Below are 22,051 nucleotides of genomic sequence, written 5' to 3' on the forward strand. Positions count from 1 at the left end.
CTCTGATTTTGTAAGAGTCATCCATACTTACATTATTGCATTTGAAGCTTCTCTAAAATTAAGCATTTTCCCTTTTGCTCCTTTCGAACAGAAAGAAGGTTTTGTTATAGTAATGTGACTTGTGTACTGTCTTATTCCAGCTGTAAATTAGTGTAAGTGGTTGTGTGTTGGTATTTATGTAAAGTTAATTACGGTATTTTCTTATATTTAACTTTTCAAACCAGTGTAGGCATTCATGGGTGGATGAATCTAGAAGGACGGGTTAGAATAAGGGTGTTCCTCGAAAGTGAGAAAGGTCTGAAAGTATATGAACATTGACTAGATGGGCATATTAAAAACTCCTAGTGTTACTATATACAGTGAAACATTTAACCTGCTGCAGGGACAATATATGGCCACTGTGTTACATCAATGTGGGTAAAATCAAGATTTGGTGATGAGGAGGTGTTCAGCATCTAGGATATCCATTGCACTTTGTTTTTTTGCTAACTTTGAAGTAAACTTTATGTAAGTTATAAGTTAGGAGCAAGGATATGAAAGTAAATGTAAATACATATTTTTGATTTTTTTGGAATGTATCTCCTCGCTTTGCTTATCACACCAGAAGTCAGGTCTGCAGCACAGGTGTATGGGGCTACCAACTATGTGTGTTTTGCGGGTAAACTGTTCTGGGGATTCCCACCGGGTCAATTCTTTCATAACGGCCAATATGAAAGAATATTGGCTTTCATATTGGCCGTTATGAAAGAAGTAACCCAGTGGGAATCCTGAGAACAGTTTACCCACATAATTCGGCGGGAAAGCATCAAATCTGATGTATGGTTTGATTATTCATTATTGCTGACAAGAGTTTACAGGCAATAACCTAGAGACATAAATCATTTATAGTAAACCAAAAAATTAATACCATATTTCTCTGAATATAGTCCCCCCCCCCCTAATTTTTAGGCTTCAGCTTTGGGAAAAAAATTATAAAATGCATTTGAATATAGTCCCCCCCTTTACTTTTACCGCAGGCATTTTTAGGAAAAAAGGGGGGACTATATTCAGATAAATACGGTATATCAATTTGTTCAGTCACCTTAACAAAAATTTCTCGTTGATGCACTCTCAATTTTCATCAATAATTGTTGTCTCGTTGTAAAATCTCGTTGTTGATCAATAGATTGCAGTGCCTTCTATTTAGAGGAATAGTCATCAGTTGGTAGATCTCTTCTTCAAAGAGAGTAGCATACGATAGAGCAAAAGGTACCATCATTATATGTATGGACCTAAAATGTTTAGCTTTACATCTCCAGTGATCAATGTTGGTGGTTGTTTTTGGGAATTTCTGCGTATGTAACATTGATAAAAGAAGCTGTGAAAATGTTCATATGAAAATCTCCAGTGATCACTTGTTGATCAAAAGTAAGGGCATTTGGAAGACAATTGCCTTACCCTTTCAATTTTCTTCTATGGCTAATTTGAGCCAACGGCAAACTGTGCTTAAGACAAGGAGGTTGATAAATTTATGGAGGAGGCAGACAAGTCATTCCCTGGAGAAGGGAAGGGAAACTGCCTCGCAAGCTTATTGCGTCATCACCATCTTGCAGAGACTGGATGAACTGTTGAGTTCTGATGGCTCAGAAGCCCCAGCTATGCAATTGTGACATGGAGGATGAAAGCACCCTTGTGGGAACATCGCCCTGAGCTGCAGAGTGTGTTGGAAGATGTTAAAGCCCAGCATATTTCTTTCAGCATCTGGTGTGTAGGTGAGAAGCCTTTTTGGTTTGTCATATGATATCTCAGCTATAGCCAGAGATTGTGGTTGTAAATGGAAAGCATTGCCATCATAGTCAATGTAGCTTGGTCCAATATCACTCTTTGCAATGTGATACATATGTGTTGATTCATTTCATTATGCCCAGCTGTGGACAGGATTAATTCTTTGAGAAACTTCACCAAATATTAGGTCTAATTGACATTAGTTTTCTCTGTTTGAGTTTGGTTATCCATGGTGCAAAATTAGAACAGAACTGTCTAAAATCAAGTTTAGCAGGCTTTTAGTTGCTGATGTTATGCCGAGAAAAATAAAAAACTGCTAAAAATCGAGAAAAGATATTAAATCTTAGTTTCACCGTTGCAATTTCCTGTACTTCCTTGCAATACTTGAGTGTGGCCACATAAAATCAAGACAGGTGCGTAAAATTGAAGTGTTAGTGTATATTTATGTGATCGATAGTGGGATGTGTGGTGCTAAAGTTAACAAGAAAACATTTAATATGCCCATAGCTTAAAAAGTTGGCAAGTGATAGTACCTAATCAATGGGTAAAATGGATAGCACTTAGCATGTACATATATCTTTTCTACCCTATGTGAAGTGTACAATGCCAACCTTTGAAAGGAGGAGAATAAAACCCATTGAGTAATCCATTCCAATTTCTTCCATTAAAGTGTATAGAATATTTTGGTAAAAATATGTTACGCTCCAACAAGATCAAGGGAACTATGCCTCTTGCCAGTTTGCTACCACTACTGCTACTCCTGAGGTGCAGTACACACACAAGTTATTATGTTAGAAAGTTAAAATCAAGTTTTGTGACCATTCACTGTGTGGTATGTGCTCCCTGCAGATGATGTAATGCTCCAGCAGCACTGCCAGTGCATGATGGAACTTCCACTGATGTTTTTTTTCCAGTCGGCAACACGTTGCTTGCCTACTGGCAATCCCAATAAATAACTCACGGGGTATACATTTGGAGGGCTCACTCCTCAGTTCCTCCTAATACCGATAGGTGGGGAACACTGGGAATAACCATGAGGGAAGTGGACAAATTCTGGAATCCTCTTTCCATATTTTGATTCATTGCCTCCTTTTCAATCTATTTGCTGTGAAGAATCATAGGGAGTAATGCCTTGCTGTTTATGATGCAGAAAGGGTAAGAAAAAAAGACTTTGCTGTTCCACAAAATAAAATATATATTTGCGACCTGTTTCGATACGGCGTATCTGGCCACTCGGAAGCCGTTCGCAAATATATATTTTATTTTGTGGAATAGCAAAGTCTTTTTTTCTTACCTTTATGCATCATGAAGTAGTTCCACCAGGTTACGCCACCCACCATCGCATTTGCTATTGATGACGTCACTGACACTTGCGGAGCAATTCAATTCTTCATCTTTGCTTGTAGTCCTAGCACATCTGTCTCACAAGTGTCTCCACGTTAGTGGGGGTGAGGGGAGGGAAAGTGCCTCCACGCATGACTTTCCCTTTGCCAATCAGCAGGCGTGGCCTCAGTCTATCGCTCTCAGATCTCCGTTGAGTTAGCATCATGAATCTTGCTCGTGGAGCGGTGTTTCCAAACCTCACGTGTTTTCCTTGTATGTCTTTAATCTCTCTGCCATGGTGTAACATCGCTCTTCACAAATATTCCTTCGGACAAGGCAGCAAATGTCATAGAAGACAGATTCACAGAAAAGATTGCCAAGCTGGCAGAGATATTCCTCAAGAGTACTTTCTTCTGGTGAAGGAATAATTTTTATCAACAGACGTCTGGAGCATCAATGGGTTCCCCTGTCTCCCTAGCAACTGAAAACATATTAATGGAACCCAAAGAAGACACAGCAATCCAGAACGCTGCCCACAAACCTAAGATTTTAGTGAGATACATCGATGATACCTTTATAATTTGGACGCACGGCTAGGAGAAGCTTCAAGAATTTTATACTTATTTGAGCAGTATCAACGAAAACATAAAGTTTACAATGGAGGTGGAAGAAGACGGAAAATTTCCATTCTTGGACTTTCTCGTGGAATAGAAGGAGGATTGAACATTAGGTCATGCAGTCTATCGAAAACCAACAGCAACAAATCAGTACGCACACGCTTTATCCCATCATCACCCAGCCCAAATAAATGGCGTGATCGACACCTTGATTCACCGCTCCTACACGATAAGTGACCAAAACAACTTTGCTGAAGAAAGGTGGAAACTAGAGGCCATTCTACAGGGAAATGGATTCGACAACAGAGTTTTGTCTTGAACATTTAATAAGGTCATTTAATAAAACAACAAAGACAAAAATAACAGTGCTAACTCCTCTACAAATGACCTCGGCGACCAGAAGAAAGCATTCCTGCCATACATAAAGGGGGCATCTGACAAAATAGGAAATATCCTACGAAAATTTCAGACAAGGAAAATCTTCTCTCCTCACTTACAGATAAAAATTTTTATGAAAACCATCAAGGATAGAGCTCCCCAACAAGTTGAAGGGGTCTACCAAATTCCTTGCCATACTTGTGGGAAGAATGACTTAGGCGAAACAGGCTGATCGGCCAAAACACCCCTAGAGGGGCTGGAGAGAGCAATTCGACTGGGGCAGTCAGCCAAGTCTGAGGTAGCCGAATACGCTGCCCTGAGCCACACAATTGACCTTAAGGAAGCAAAAATTGTTGCCTAAGTGAAAAATTTTAAACAGAGACTCATCAGAAAAGCCATAGAAGTAACTAAAGAGGAGATGAACAATTTTAAACAGAGACACTGACCTTAAAATAAGTCTTACTTGGCAAAGTGTAATCCCGAAAAAAATCAACAACCTACTCCTCCAACCTCCTGCTCGGGAAATGTTGGGACCACCCAAAAAAAAATTGACGCAGCGACATAGCCCAAAATTTTATATTTAATTTATTATTTATATTTAAGGCGCTTATCTCGCATTGTAAACATAAGCTAAAAAGTGCCTGTTTTGTATACACCTGCATTATATATTACTAGGTAACCAGTGGAAAAATGTTGCACTTTCACGCTCTCAGGGAATAAGTATGTTAAGGATATGGTGTAATTTGGTTTTAAATAGAAGAGGAGGAGTATCATGAAGTACTTTTTTCTTACTTTTTCTTGCAAAAATGTTCAAAATATATGAATAGGTACAATACAGGCAAGAGAGTGGGGTACTATCATTCAATTGGTAGGAACAATTGTGACGTATTTTACTGAATAATGGTATGCAATTTACAAAACCTCTTTAAAGACAATATTAGAAGTAACAATGTTGCCGTCCATACCTTTTTGGCTATGAGCTTCTTTATCACACACATAAATATAACGGAAAGTGCGAACTCTTTAAAATGCTACGTACAACTGTCCATGCAAAAAAATGGGTCCCTCTCTGTTAAACATAACAATTTTATACCATTCACCCATGTACAATTACTATGTGCATTTCATACCATTCTCATTTTTTATTGTCACTTCCTGTAGATAATAATTCTTGAATACTTCCAACACGATGTTTTTATTTATTCGTGATACACGTTATCTTTTAAGTTCCTTACACATGATGTCTCTTTTAGAGAACGTTTAACATTTTTAGTACTACTTAGATTTTATTTTAAATATTTTTGCCTGCTTAAGTCATGTTTCTTTGTTTTAGTTATTGATTAAACAGGTTTTTAGACCTTTTTTTGAAGTCTGGAATAAAAAGTATGTGTGGAGTCGATATACCCCAAGCGAGTAATCGACATGGAAAAATCGAGACTTTGAAGTCAAATTAATGCTAATTGTTGGGATGGGCATAAAGTAATTTTTGCTTGGTCAACCCCAATGGCCATTCAGTTGAAGCATAAATCCTTATTTTCTAGGGATGTGCGAGTAGTGCTTTTTGATCTCAAGTCAAGTAGCGAGACGAGTTGAAAACTACTCGTGAGTCATTCCTGGATCTGGCAATATGAGAATGTTTGCACCAACTTATTTCCATTTTCCTTATCCCCTTGAGAAATTTCCATTCTGAATGCTTAGCTTGATGTGAAAAGGCAAATATAATGGGAATGTTGACGGTAATTGTTTCAAAATCAGGAGATGAATGAAAATTAATGTGTCTTAAACAGTTCCATATGTACAATTGAAATTAACTAACCTCTAGTAATATGTTGTCAATTTAATTTACAAATGTATCCAAAATGCTAGAAAGAGCTCTGAAAAAAGCATTTGCACCACTGTAATAAAGATTACGTACATAAATGAATCATGTAATATTTGATCTTTTCAAATTCTCATGCAGAAAGTCAATAATTCTACATGATTAGGTAGCAGGTTTTGACGTCTCCATGTTACAGTATTACTGCCTGCAGAAAATTGTCATTTGCTACTCGTGTGGCTGGACAAGAACTTTCTTGACAAAATTGCTATATTTGAGAACTCTAGGAATTTTTATTTAAAAAATATGTCAACAATTTTTAAGGATCTTGAATCTTCATGGAATTTATTTGGATGACATGAACAAACTACAGAATTTAGCTGTAGCCATATGGACCAAATTTTTTTTTTCTTGATTCTCACTTTGTTTAATCAAACTTGGCAACTCTTGTTTTGTTAGTTCAAGGAGGAAACAAAATTCAGCAAAGGAATAAACAAAAATTAACATGGGACGTAAGTAATATTCAAATAGGCAAAAAAATGGCTCTATTTGTGACGTCAAACAGGGGAAAACTGGCATTGTCTGCTAACGCTGAAAAGTTACATGCTTATTCCTAGAAATCTAAACAATTTTTATGTATTCTCGCAGCGTTTGAGTTAAGAAAGTGGGGTAGGGTATAAAAGTATCGCATGGTAAAGTGTAAGCAGTGCAGAGGTTCACTCCAATTATTCTGAATACGCGGGCAGGACGGAAGACGGCCGCCGTGGCTGATGGAAAGGTTTTTGGTGCCGACGTCGACTACTGTCTGCTATGTATACAGCAAGCTGAAACTTCAGAGCAGGGCATTAGAACGTCTTGATGACTTTAACAACTATATTATTACATGGGTTTCATGATATCGCCTCCTGTCGGCAGATTTCTGAACTCACTGGCCTTGACAGCTCTGTAAGCGAAACTACTCGACTCAATTCAACATTTGTAATGCTACTCAAATCTCTCGAGTAGAGTACCAACGACTCGACTCGAATTTTCAAGTACTCGCACACCCCTATTAGTTTCCATATCCCTGTGGATGATAGAAGGGGGAAACAAAAGAGAAAAAAAGGGGAGAAGAGGCCTGTTGATGAGCTACTCTTTGCTTAAGTGAATTACATACTTGATTTGATAGATCACCAAAATAGGAGCAATGGTAAACTTGGTATTTCACATACAAACAAATGAAAAAAATTTCCTCTGATTTTGGCTTGTATGGCTCATCTGAGCCTAAGAGTTGATAAACATTTTTGAGTGTGCTGATATTTACCTCAAACTAAGTTCCCAATTGTGTTTTGCCTTAGGAATTTAAATAATGACATGAGAGATTCCTAATGAATTTTTTTCTAAATATGTAGTCTATGTACTTGTTTGTGATTTCTTATCATTGTATGACAATTACATACCTACATCTAGGTTTACCAGTGTAGCGTAAGTTGACTTAAAATTCTAGTCATGCAAGTTAATTCTTCAGCTTAGCTCTCACATTCATTTTGCAAACACATAATATTTTGTTAGTAATAATTACACGTTCAGTTCCGCTTTGGTCTTAATGACTGAAGAATGAGTCACTTTTTTGGTCTCTCATAGCATGCCGTTGGTCACAGCTACAAGCTATCAGTACTTACTTGGCAAAGACTGAGGGCATTGGTTGCAAAAGGTCAGGTTGTGGCGCTGATTATATCTATAATGCCACAATCCTACTCTGTCTTTGGAGGGCTCATTTACTTTTTTAAAAATGGGGCATATTTGCAAGGAAATGACTCCCTGGAGGGTGAAAAGATCACCATCTCTGAGAGTTTGAGAGCTCATAAATGCTAATGATGGAAAGAATTATGAGAAGACAGCATTGGAACAGTCAAGGGGTATCTTTTCTTTTTCGTTCTCAATTCATCTCTAAGTACTCGAAACAATTTTTTTCATTATGCATACCCTTGTGATTCAATATGAATTTACCATAGCAGTTTTTTATGTAGAAGTTTGAAGTAAATAAAGGAGAGAAGAGGTCATGTTACCACATCGCTCATGAATTGTAAAGTATTTATAATGTTAAAGAGGTGAGAAAAATATTTTTGCATAAAATAGCCAACAGCACATTGTATATAAATTCAGATGTCACATATGTGCCAAAAAATGCTTACATGTGACCTAAACTTTTCTTGGTTGCTCAATAACAAGATCAACTTAAAGGAATTTTCATGTTTTCTCTGCAAATAGTGGTACATAGGGTATGTTCCTGCTTCCCAATGAGTATAATTCTCTGTCCTTTTTACCATTTGATTAGTTTCTTTAGTTAGCGATATTTAAACAGCGGCCATTCTGTGATCATTTGGTCACCACCCACTCAGCCCTTCTAATTCTACCCTTCCCTTGGCTTTACCTTGATGTTGAGCCCCAAAGAATTAGGTTAGGTACTCACCAAGATGAACTAAATGTGTATCATCTTTGAATTATGTAGGCAACCAGCTGCATAGGTTTGCCTTTTTCTTTATTGCTGACTCAAATGATTCAGTATGTAGGCATTTTTTTGGGGAGTCGCTGCAGGCTTTACATTGAAAACATTTTAAGAAAGTCACGCAAATAGAAAGTTTTCTTGATTTTGTTAATGGATGCTTGTCTTACTAATTTTTGTACTTATTTTGATTTTATCAGCTATGGCATTTGCAAGTAACTTCCTAATATACTTAAACCTCTATTTACAATTTAATGTAATGACTTCTATGGTATTGTTTGGAAAAAATTCCTTTAATGAGTCATATACTGAAAATTTTATTATAAGGGAGTATGTATATGGTGTGGGTTGCCTACTTTGTAATACCTACCTTAGGGAACATCGCACTGTCAAAATTATTAAAAATGGACATTGATTTTCATTTTTGAAGTATAACCCTTTCACTGCTGTGGACGTACCTAGTACGTCCGCACGGTAGACTGCGGTGGACGTACTTTTTCTTCCTCCCTGCCATGTGGTCAGCACTTTCGCCGAAGCAATTCAAAAGGACCCACTAATCCGCGACCCTTTCCTCGACGAACTCACCCACGCAGGACCGTCTCATCGGCCCTACCTCCGGAAAAGTGATCGCTCTGACTGAAATGTTTAAATCAATCAATAAATCCGATCATCAAAAAATGATTGTTTTCATCGCACTCCTGCCAATCAAGCAATCAAGTACGTCTTTGAACCGTGTTTCTGCGATGAAAAATAACGATTTTGTTAACTTTGTTATAATGGTCGTTTTCCGGTGGTCCGCAGCCACGTTTTGTTGCAAGGTTAGCAAAATTGTTATTTTTTATCGCAGAGACACGGTTCAAAGACGTACTTGATTGCTTGATTGGCAGGAGAGCGATGAGAACAATCATATTGTGATGATCGGATTGATTGGTTGATTTTCAAAATGCAATCAGAGCGGTCACTTTTCGGGAGGTAGGGCCCCCGCTGGTAGGGCCGATGAGACGGTCCTGCGAGGGTGAGTTCGTCAAGGAAAGGGTCGCGGATTAGTGACCCTTCGGAGGGTGTACCACACCCATCCTGGAAGTACCTGCTCCATGGGCCCAGGAAACGCATTTTAACATTTTCGCCGCATGTGAGGAGAAGGTTTCCGGAGATTGAACCGCAGCGAAAGGGTTAAATAACATCATTAGTTGTTATTGATGGTTCTTTACCATAAAATATGGTTGCTTTGATGGAATAGAATGAATGACTGTTTTGTTGTTTTTTGTCAAAAATTGCCCCTCTGATTATGTACCAAGTTAGGTAGGTTTGCAATTTTTGCAGGTATTCCAATATCCTCCAAGACAAAAGTGGCAAAACTATTTAGGCTCTGTATTAGTTACCTTTCAGTGGCCTTAGTTGGAAATCATTTGAATCCTTCCAGACAAGTGATGAGGTATTTTACTGTTAACTCGAGGCCAGTTTGGGCACTGATGAGATTTTGATGTGCAGCGGCAACCCTTTTCTTACTGACTCTTTAGTCATCACAAATTTCACCATTAGGAGATTAAGAAATTTAAAGATATTTTTGCATATATTTTGATGCGTTTTTAGTTGTAAGTGTAGATGAGGTATAGAAATTGTTAAAATCATGTGTGCGTACTGGTGAACAAAATTCCTCTGTTGGCACCCGTAGACTTCAATCATGAATCTGTTGCTAGAGCAGAGCAGCGTGGGAAAGGGAGAGCAGTTAATCTCGTCACTCCAGGAGGAGAGACTCGTGAAGCTGAAATGATTGACTGTGAATGAGAGTTAGGTATTTGCATAACCAATGTCATTCAAAGAATGACTTGAATAAAAATAAATGTCTAAAACATACTCATTACATTATTCAAAACCATGTATGTATCTTTTTGTTCTGTTGTCCATATAAGGTGTCTAGCTTCTCTGTTTCATCAGATGATTCATGTACATATATCATGCCTTTATGGAAAGGTTATTCATTAGGAACCATAACTTGGACATTCACCATATCTTCTTGAATTTCACTATTTTGTCCACATTTTTTATTTCAGGGGCTGCCATGTCTTTTCTTTTGGGTTGGCTGCCCATTCTCCTTATCCAGCAGGTCTCATATTTGTTTTAAGGTAATAACTCTGGGAAATTCAGCTGTAGTGACATTGTAACATAGTTGGGTGTTATTACTTTCCAGTCCAAACCTATTCCCATACCACAGCTTTTATGTTTGTTTTCGTCTTGCATATATACCTCCTCAGAATCAGTACTTTACTGTTTCCACGAAAATATTTTCTCTTTTCCATGTTTTCTCATGTGATGAGAGTACCTCTGTTCCTTGGCAATGGTTTCTTTCGGTTATCTTCTGGGATGTATTTCCATTCTCATCATCATGGCATCCAAAAATTCACTGCATTTTGATTTTGTGGTCACAATCCTGTATTGACTCAATTGATAGCTAATGATGTGACATTACATCCCCATGTTATATACTATTCATTCATATTTGCTATTCTGCATATTAAGTGACTATGCATCAAGTTTGGCCACCACAGTTAGTCAATGAAGGTGCATCTACCTTGGGATTATCAAGGTGTGTCTAAGGTAATCAATTGGCTTAATTAGTTTTGAATTTTTAATGCTGATACTGTGTCATTTCTGAAAAATATGTAATCTTATCACGTGCATTGTCCTAGTAACATAGTTAAATTGTCAATGAAGAGGTATCTACTCTGTTCATAAATCTTTAAGCTCCACGTGTAGTATGCATTTAAATCGTCATGAAAGAGCCCAGCAGAACTTTATGTAGGTTTATAATTTATTTTCTTGTCTGAATAAGGGAGAAGTGTGAAATATTCTGAATTATTGAAAATTAGTGTTCTGAAACACCAATAATAATAATATGTTTTATTTGCAAGGTGAAGGCATTTGCATTTGCAGCAGAAGGTGCATCTACCTTGCAAATAAAACATATTATTATTATTATTGGTGTTTGCAGAACACTAATTTTCAATAATTCAGGATATTTCACACTAGTCCCTTATTCAGACGAGAAAATAAATTATACACCTACGTAAAGTTCTGCTGGGCTCTTTCATGACGATTTAAATACATACTACACATGGAGCTTAAAGATTTATGAACAGAGTAGATACCTCTTCATTGACAATTTAACTAAGTTACTAGGACAATGCACGTGATAAGATTATACATACGTTGTATATGGCATGGCATGTATATACTTGTACAAGAAACATAAGCTGTAACCAAGTCAGAAAAAATACATTTAAATACAAAAGAAATTACAAGGATAAATATTCATCAATGGATTAGAAGCATTTACACAATATAAAGTTTATAATCTCGTTTTTAAATGTCATCATACTCATAGGAGCTTTTAGGTCCTTTGGGAGCTTTTGATATAATGTTAAGGTCATAGATCTAAAGCCACAGATGGGTTTCTAGGTATGTAGAAATGGGCCATGAAAGTCACCATGGTACCTAGTACACTGCCCAGCCAGCACAGATTTGAACTTATCTTAGGAGAAATCAGATATTGTGGGGATAAGCTTATCCTCCATGTTTATTATCCCTTTTTATCACAATTTCAAGCGTTTGGGGAGGGGTTGTCACAGTACCATATCGCCAAAATTGGCTGCATAGCGGTGCTGACGTACTCCCTTACCAATAAAGCCATTAGTGGCTTCGTGTTTACATTTTTGTTGTTGTGTATAGTGCTGTTTGTGAGTAAAAACCGTTGATTTTTTTGTTTGTACAATAATAGTTAAAGTGATAATGCGACCTAAGCATCATTTTTGTGGGCCTGGATTCAATGTGGGCTATGCCAGTACTCACAGGTGTATTGAGATTTTTGGCAAATAAAACAAAACATTCTGGATTGTCGTGGATATTAATGAAGGAATTATCGACAATGTTGTGATTGTTAATGAATTCGAGGAATTAGTAATTGCAAATGTCAATTTCTAGGGTACATAACGTTAATGGATTTCAAATTTGTGCTTTTGAAAACCATACGTAAGGTACTTCACCAGTCTCCTCTATAATGTGATAAGGCTAGAATGGAATTGAGCAGTAAGATTTATGGTTTACCGATGAAGGTATGAAGACTGCTCCGTGTTCTAGTGCAATGTATATCGTTTCAAGATGAATTATTCATTAAATATATCGTTTTTAGAGCAATCATTTTGTTTATTTTCCACCTTCTTCTATCGGATTTGTTTATATGTACCTAAACTTGCGTGAATGTGTAACATAGTGAAAAAAACTCATTGTGGAGACTAATGCGGTATTGGCTTTCGATGGTGAAAGATTCATTGCATTATATTTCATCATTTATGTTAATTTATTGCAGTATCCCACGTAGCATCAAATATGCCAGAGACATCTCACGAGGCATATTTGACCACTCTGTCTATGAGGTCTGCATGCCTATAAGATCATGTCATAGCATCAAATATCTCAGAGGCATCTCACGAGACATGATCTTATATGCATACAGACCTCTCTGAGTGGTCATATATGCCTTGTGAGATGTCTCTGGCATATTTGATTCTACGTGGGATACTGCAATATGATAAAATGCGATGACGAAATATAATGCATTGAATCGTTCCTCATCGAAAGCCAATTTAGGTTATTACATTATTTTCTCGTAGTTCTCATGAATCTCGCGTGGAGGCGCAGTGATCATATGCAAAACAGCTGCCTCCTACCGGCAATTATACGGAATAAGGATAGGCATATCTCCAAAAATGCGGACATTCATCTCCACTTTATCCCCAAAAATTGCTTATGAAGTATGCTTTTATGGTAAGAAACACCTCTAACGGATGGGCTAGCACAGTCTAATGAACTGTTCACATAGCTTGTCCTTGTGCAAAACTGCATTTTCTACCTCAGAATGAAAAAATCTGCCAATTCTTGGTGGATGTGAATTTGCCAGTATGCACCATGGCAAACAGTGTATTACCACTCTTTCAGAGGGAAAGTCTAAAGACACTAGATCGGTGCAGTAAAATCACTCCGATTGTGTTCTTAAAGGATACTGTGTGTTTTTTATTTTCAAATATTTCATCATACTTCAGCTTACAAGCACCAGCCACCGCTGGATGTCAGAAGAAAGGAATAATTATGGTTTCAATAAGATTAATGAGAGTGATCTGTCAATAGCAATGTAAAATGTGTTCCAACCATTTTTGATTCATTGTAGTGTGACTTATGCGGCTATTTGTGATTATGTATTTTGAAGTTAATGGTCTAATTACTTATTTAGACACCATTCCTCATTATTTAATCTTAGCACACATGTTCATCAATTTTTTTCTTGTTAGAATTAATTAATTTTTGCCTAAGTGGTGTACAATGCCATTTCTCTCACCACATAAATTAATGACTAATGCAATTTTATGTGTTCCTTACTATAGATGTGTAGCATTATACGATAGTTAGAGTGTCATCAGCATTGTTACCTTGGTTCATTCTGGTCGATTCATCTTTAATCACGCAAACAGTAGATATGTACACACAAGAGTATTGATCCTAGCATCAGAACTTTGTCATGTGGAGTTATGAAGAGCTTGCTCTGGACCACTGTCATCACGTTTCTCATTATTTATGTGGTGCATTCTTAACTCCGAACACCTAACCCAAAATCGTGTCATGATTGGGGTCTTCCATTGCTATTACTAAAGACACTATGACCTCAGTGGTTCATGGGTTAATGTTGGGACCAATTGCCATTAGGGTGGAGGTAGTCATATCTGTTTACCAGAATAATTGATAGAATTTTTGGGAAAAAAATTAAGATTTTAATTTTTACATTAAAAATTGTTTTTCATCATTTGAAGGATAGAGAGGAAGTTTGAGTAAAGAAAGTGAGAGAAATTGGCTAATATGTAGGTATTATTAGTAAAGTAAAATGTTAAGCATTAGTATGTACTTAGCTGATTAACATATTATGATTTTCTACCTAATTGGCTTGGTTACTAACATGAGGACCTTAGAATACAGCTGAAAACCTGAAGGAAGTAGTGATTGGAAGAGAAGAATTTACCCATGGTAATAAAGCTGTTACAAAGCTTCTCTTTCTTTATCACCACCTTAATGTCTACACAAATACGGATAGCAATAATTTAAGGTTGGAATGTAAGGAAAACACAATGAGGTCTTCCTCATTTAAATGATTTTGTAAAAACAAGTTTCCTTATGCATTATATGGATTATGTATAACATAATATGTACTCTTGTAGAAATTTGTCAATTTTTATTGTAATGATATTCTGCTAAATGATGCATCCATTGGTAACACATTTTACCATAGAGTTAGACTTGAGGGAGGGTACATGGCCAGACATACTAACACAACTAACTATGTAACTCTGTGACAGGTTCAGTGTTATTCTCTCACTGCTATTTATACTTCTTATTTTATACCCTTATGGAATGGGATATAGTTTGTTTACTGAATGCAAACTTTTGCTAGATGGTGAGAGTTACGTTTTTATCTTTGGAATTTAAATTCAAATTTCTTAAAGTGAAAGGTGATTAAAGAAAGGTGATTAAAGAAAAGAAAGCCCCATTAATGGTTTCCATAATTTTAACGATTAGCACCAAGCTATCAACGTGAAACCTTAGCTAATATATTACAATCACTGCATTTTTTTCTATCTAGCTCATCTAAATTGACATAAATTGGATGTTTTAAGTTTTAATGTTGTAATTGATTGGATTTATTGTTTTTGGCAAAAATCAGTCTCAACTAAAGAATTCTATCTAATTTACTAGTCTAATATGACTTTTAAAACGAAGAGATATGCAAGTATGAATGAATTAATTAAATAATGATAATGACAGAAACACAATCAGTTGAAGGGCGTCACCAGTGGCGAGTTGTGGGAACTAGAATGACTCATCCCCTCAGCAAGAAGAAGGGGGGGAGGGTGCCAAAGCGTGGGAGGGTGGGGTTCGTGGTGGGGATGGGGAGAGTGTTCTCTGTCTTCCTGGCAGCAAGGCACTGGAGAGAATATGGACGAGGAAGCAATGGATGAGCATGTAGGATCTTGAAATTTTGTGAAGTCTTTCTTTCTAAGTAGAAACGGGCAAGCTAAGTGATTCGTGCAGTTTGAGTTTCTAGTCTGTCTCATATTTTTTGATGTAATGCTAATAACACAGGCCTGCATTTTGATAGTTATACCATGTTTTTCAAACTCTGTTCATGGTGTACCATTTATTTTTGTGCACTGAATCTGAAAACTGTCTTATTTTTACTAGATTGAGTCAGAATTTTTTTAAAAGTAGCCATCTGTCAATTTCTTAAGTGTCATATCGATACCTCCACTGCATAAACGCTTAACAATCGCCCACCGAAACAAATCCGCTCGTCTAGTACCATGAGGGCTATCTAGATGAGCGGGTTTGATTCGGTGGGAGATTTTTGAGCGTTTATGCAGAGGAGGTATCGATATTTGTTAGGAAATCAAAAATATAAGATGCACAATGATACGTGAACTAACATTTAAAACACAACGTAATATGCAAATACCTGCGTTTTCAATTCATTTCATGAAATCCTTATTACCTATATACTTTGGTAATTGGATATATCAGTGGAAATTATATTAAGACCTTTATGTTAATTCATGCAGCTTCTTCCTCTCTTCGTGGTGAAGGCCCGTGACCTGTCTCTTGCGGGAAATTAAAATAGTAACTGTGCTCATTGGACATCAAGACGGGCAAACAAGAATGTTGTAGTGAAAACAATAGTGTATTGTAGTGAAAACTTCTCAGTTCTTTTTCAGTGCCGTCTAACATAGAAACCCGTGATTCATTGATAAATTGATAAATATAAGTGACGATACCATGATTAACAAAGTTATATTATATCAGAAATGTGTTATATTTGGACTTTTTTTTTGTCGTGCATTCGTAATCTTGAAATCATGTGGAGGCAAAACACTAATCGGGGAAAGTTATTGGTTGTCACAGAAGAGCAAGGTACATATGTGACTCATGCTATCGGCATATTTCCAAAATTGGGGACCGAAAAGGCAGCTGGCCACTTGAAAAGAGGGGAGCTGGTCAGAGGGAGAGCGGGAGAAGCTATTCGAAAGAAACCACTTCCCATTGGTCTCAGGTGAATTGAAACTTTTACTCCGAGAGGTCAGTGAAATTTCCTCCGGCTATGGAATTCGGGATCTATCCATTTCTTCTCCCCATTCCACTTGTATTTTTGATTTTTCACAGGGAAACTACATCCATGCTTAACATGCTTCAAAATGTCCAAAATGCACCATGTTTGGTGAAATTTTCCTTTGCATTTTGTGTATGATACGAATATTTCAATCCAATCAAGATACATACCTCATCATTTGCCAAAAGTCATTGTTAGACACTTCTGTGCCCAGTAGGTGACTCGTGTTGCAGTTGGCCTCCAAATACTGGGAGCTTTGAAGAAGGTTGGCTGAAAAAGGCCTGTTGGCAAGAAAGGGGAAGGGATGAAACATGTTTCAATTGTTCTCGCGTGACTTGGTATATTGTTTCAAACAATATATGGTCTTCGTAATATGAACCCTGCACGAGCCATGATCTGAGGTGTCAGAGGCTTGCTGGGAGGTCACGGAGAGGAGGGAAATGTTAGAGGGGTGTACTGATGAGTGGGGGTTAGTGGATTTTGGGAAATGTGGGAGGTAGTTACTATTCTACGTAGCTAAGGTTCTCCCGATGGTAGTTCCATCTCTTAGCTCTCGTCTTACATTTTATGTATGAAAAGTGTCAGGGACATTAACGCTCCTGAAATAATGAGTTTGGATGTTTATTATCCGTATGTGGGATCAACAGAGCATTTGAGGTCATTGAGTGGAGTTGGGAGGGGCAAAGCAGAAATACGTTTTAAAATAAATTAAAAGAATAACAAGCATGAAAACCTATGGTCAAATTTCTAGCTCAGTAGATATGCAAAATGATGAACTTCCATTTGTGAGAGCTTTACCATAATTATTGAATATGCTTTGTAATAGATGTAGTGCCTCTTAGGTTTTTGCTCATGAATGAATGTACGTTCCAAATTTACCTCCAGTACAGGCTACAAAGTTATGACTGCCTATTCAACATGCAAAATTTTAAGGTGAGAAAAATACTTTTTATTTTGTTATTAAACTCACCATTTTGTTAACATCTGTACATAAAATTTCACCCTCTTATTCAATACATTGGTGAAAACATTTGACCTTCCTGTGTATTTTTCTGCTTGTGGTTATTAGGTAACATTGTTGTTCCTTAGACAGTGATTTGGATATCGTTCAATCAAGCCAGCAATGCCTCCTATGAATCATTTATACTTAATTGGAATAAATCTCTCAAAAATCTTCAATCCTAAAAAAGACACATCTTTTCTTTCTGTTTTGAATAAGATTTTTGTTTTTGCCATTTTAAATTGCTTTTCTTGGCCTCATTTTATCCTTCTATTTTTTGCAGTTATAATTCCCAGTCCTGGGTTATTAATATTAAAATTGTCTTCTTTGATAATTTAATTATTTTATGAATAATGTTCGATTAAAAGAAGATACCTAGTTAAGAAGGTAATTTAATATACATACTTACACTAATTTTTGCTTTATGTTTTCTTTTTAGTCTTTCTGGGCCATTTACTGTAATATTATAATAGATAGACATTCTAGGCTAACCAATACTTTTGGCAATGGAAAAATGTCATGACAGCACTCATTTTGATTACTTCTCAAGAATTTTTAGGTTAACTACCAAATGTATTTCTGTATCCAGAGTTTGGGATCATAATTGTTTATTTTATCAGTTAAATTTTGCACATGTATGATGTGTTACGTCTTTAAAGTTCACATTTCACTCATCACCATTGCAGGCTTGTGTAATAACTTAGAGCACTCTACTTGCAATTGTATCTTTTTACTGCGTTTGCAGATCCAGAAAAAAATTTCTAGTTTGGTAAAGCTGTGACCAAGGGTGGCACTGACCAATAATTCAAAGAAATCATTTTAAAATTATCAAAATAAATGCTAGGAAAGCTGTATCTTCATTTGTGAATTAAGTATGTGAAAGGTATCAATGTTGTGCCTGAAAAAGCTAGAATGTGATTATTCCCTCTGATCATCGTAGACTAATTGGCTTTCTCACCATTTATGCCAGCTATTGTACCCCATTCTAAGCCATGTCATTAGTACTTCTTCTCTTTTTCTCAATACAGTAGAAGCTCGTTTTGAGGAGTATGGCATGTAATAAGTTTTGCATTTTAATGAGTGATTGGCAATGTACCGTCAAAAGGCCTATGATTAATATGTAAATAAGTATGAATAGAAGTATTTGTCACGGTATGCTCTTGGTATTACAAGATGCATCTATTCAGTGCAGCGCATAACTGATTAACTGGAAATTAATCAAGGTTGCCCATTTTTCTGCTGATGGTGGAATTAGTAACTCCAAAAACAGGTGTAGAATGTTTATTTCACCAGCCACTGAAAATCGAATTGTCACGAATACCATACATGTGACTGTACCAATTAAAGTGCTTTGCACAACTCTACTATGGGACTACCAATAATATGCCAACCGCTAAACATCAATGGATGAGCATTGACAATCTTCATTTTGGCATATGTTCATTGTGGAATAGCATTTAGGCTCCCTTGCAGCTTAATTCTCATGCCCTATGTCTCATTGTAGACCAGCCCCTATTCCTTTGTTAGGTAGCATGGAAATGAAAGAAAAGCTGTAAGTAATGGTTAATAGGTGACCTCATCCTTCACCTTTGGATATCTTGAGCAACCGATATTGCGATCAATTATGACCATTGATTAAACTGAGCTTCCACTGTATTTGTGTCCACCTTGTAATTTGCTGTAATCATAAGAATCTCCTTCCTTAAAAAAATAAACTCAATTATCTTCAATGCCCTTCTAATTTGCTATCACTGTCTGAGTTTCAGGAATTGTTCTGAACCATCAGAACTCCCTTCATCACCTTCAATGTTTCTTGTTGTCAGTAACATTTAACATCTGAGTGTGTCTTCGTTGAAGGATTTGTCTTTCATTACTACATCGTCCTCATCCGATTCCCTAAGGAAATGGTTCACCCAAGTTTCCAATTGTAGAGAGACAGAGTTACTAACTCAATTAAGGAATGGATGTGCATCTCACTGCACAGAAATCCATTCTTATATCACTCAGCTGCCCTCCTTCTCTCTATCTAGGAAATTTTTCAAAGAATTCCTTTGATAAATATGGTGATCCCCAAAATTGTTTATGTTTGTGCTCTTCAGTGGCATTTTTTGGTCTAAGTATGTAGAAACTTTCACAGGATAGGTCATAATGTGTGGCCTTTATTGGTAAAATATAGGCCTTTTCTTCAGTCAATGTCTGTTATTAGAGAGGGCCCTCTGAGAAGTTGGTGGGTTCGACTCCATTAGACTATGTGTTTTATCACTGGTGCCTGAAGGACTCTGCTAGTGAGGCTGTTATGGGAGAAAATAGGATTCATGGTCAGAATGAAGAGTAATAGGTGCTTAAGGTTGACCACAGAAAGGAAATTGATGGGAATGGTAGGAGTGATTGAGGTGATCAGTGAAATTGGTATGTTTAATTCCATGAGATGGTACATGAACTAAGATACTACATGTAGTATTAATGACGGTAAAAATATTAAAAATTAAAGGAAAAATATTAAAAATTAAAGGAAAAATATTGTTTTCTCTATTGCACAGCATAGTTATAAAGTATTTTTTAGACTTTCTTTCATTGAAATGGGTATTGAGAAAGTAATTTAGACATGTTGCCTAACCTGCATAGCCATCGAGAGCATAGCTATTATGTATTATTTCCATGTAACTGATGTGACAATGTTTTTTTTTAACTATGCTTTTAATTCAGTGAGGTCTCTTTCAGCTACTTCAGTAAAAAAATAGGTTGGTTTGGAACTGAAATTTCTATCCGTCAGAGATGTTTTCACACCATTGTTTTTTCCGACTAATTTGGGCCTTTGTTTTTCACAGAAATTTATGTGTGGTAATTCAATATTTAGACATAGGCATGAACGTGTGTGTATGTCTTGTTTTAATTATGTGCAACATCTATTGACTTGGTGTTATTCAAGTACTTGTTTATTAGAATCCCTAAAATAGCAGTATAATACCTTGCTCTCACATTATGTGTTTGTGATTCCACGTGTACTCGCATAGAATTGTGTTACATACTTGTTGGGCAGTGATGCGTTAAGGCAGTTGATTGGTGAGTGCTCTTATTCTTCTCTCTTGGATTTCTTTTGTTCTTTGGTTTCCAGTATGTATGCTAGATATGATATGATATAATGCTTCCAACCTTGTATTTTACTTTTGCCTTTTCAAGTTTTTCTGACACCATTTTTGTGCACCATATAATATAATTTATTACACATTGTGCTTATCTTCTGAACTTAATATTGGCTGATGCCTAGTAATTTTTTCTTTTGTTTTATATTGCCTAGCTTCTGAGAAACGGCTGTGTATTCATCACATTCCGTACACATATCCGTGCATTACTTTTAATGAGCTATCTAAATTGTAGAGGTGGTATTGACTCGAATGTTTTAACATATGTTTATCTCAGAGGATATACTCATAAATATTTTCATGAAAATTCAAAAATAAATGAAAAAACTCATTAAATATAATGCTCAAGTGAACCGGGACTACCGATTGTAGAATTCATTCCCATTCTCATTGCTTTCATAATTTCAATGTCTAAAACTTACTGAACAAAGCAAATGTCATGTATTTGATTGTTTCAGGGTGACAAGAAGCGAGAGACGTCGGGCCCGAATGAAATCGTTTCCTGCACCAACTGTGGTCCCAACCCCTGCACTCATACAGCTAATAATGGTTGTGCTACGGAGGTATGTAGGTCTTGATTATGTAATCAGTATGTAGAATTTTAATCCTCTGACTGTTGGTGGTCAAGTGGCATGCATCAACTGTGCATTTTTGAAGTTATTAGATTTAATACTCTATTTAGAGAAATGATTTGAGTAATTTATTTTCAGTATTTCTTTTTGAAAGAATGAAGGGCATTTTAAATTTGATTTTGCAACTGCTTTGCTTGGTATCTGTATCCCGTAGCTTTGACCTCCTAATTGAACCCCCTAAGGGCCAGTACCTGATTCTATCCCTTAGGGCTCTATGTATCTAATATTCTATTTGGAATCTTATATGCCAGCGATTTGGTTCATCAAACTCTTAATACAGGGACTAACAGTAAGTGTGGCTGTTAGCTGGACTGAGTTACACTAATTAATTTGTAAATGTGTTAGTTTATAAGTTCAGGCACTCTCCAATTTATGCTGATGGAAGTTGCTCAACTACTGTCTGTGGTTATTGATATGGTCTCTCAAAGCAAAGAGGTGGATTAGTCTGCTGAGGCTCCGGTGTGCGCTCATCTGTAGCCAATTTGAACTTTGAACTGCTTCTCTACCCTCATTCACGCAGAATATGATTAAAGGTTGCGTTGTTTTGTGAACCTCTTGTTGCATTTCCCAGCCAGCCCAAGGGATATGGAATTTTGGCACGTACCCAGTGAGGAAGCAAAGGATATCGAGGATATGTACACCATACTCAAATTTTCCATCATAGCCTAAGTAATTTGCAGTACAGCAGTC

The 22,051-nt window shown here is 36.7% G+C and overlaps 1 protein-coding gene across 15 annotated transcripts in view; it reads left to right on the forward strand.

Moving 5' to 3' along the window:
- LOC124155779 (glutamate-gated chloride channel) overlaps window positions 1-22,051 on the forward strand; it is a 661,010-nt gene that overhangs the window by 616,778 nt on the left and 22,181 nt on the right. For 9 of the 15 annotated variants that reach the window (XM_046529880.1, XM_046529974.1, XM_046529888.1 and 6 more), the window contains one exon: window positions 21,188-21,292. In XM_046529880.1, coding sequence (XP_046385836.1) covers window positions 21,188-21,292 — 105 coding nt within the window. Of the gene's footprint in view, window positions 1-10,437; window positions 10,510-21,187; window positions 21,293-22,051 lie in introns of all 15 variants that reach the window. The other 6 variants (XM_046529872.1, XM_046529942.1, XM_046529916.1 and 3 more) reach the window with 1 other exon arrangement.

Source organism: Ischnura elegans, chromosome 1 (genome assembly GCF_921293095.1).
Source record: "Ischnura elegans chromosome 1, ioIscEleg1.1, whole genome shotgun sequence".
Classification (NCBI taxonomy): domain Eukaryota; kingdom Metazoa; phylum Arthropoda; class Insecta; order Odonata; family Coenagrionidae; genus Ischnura; species Ischnura elegans.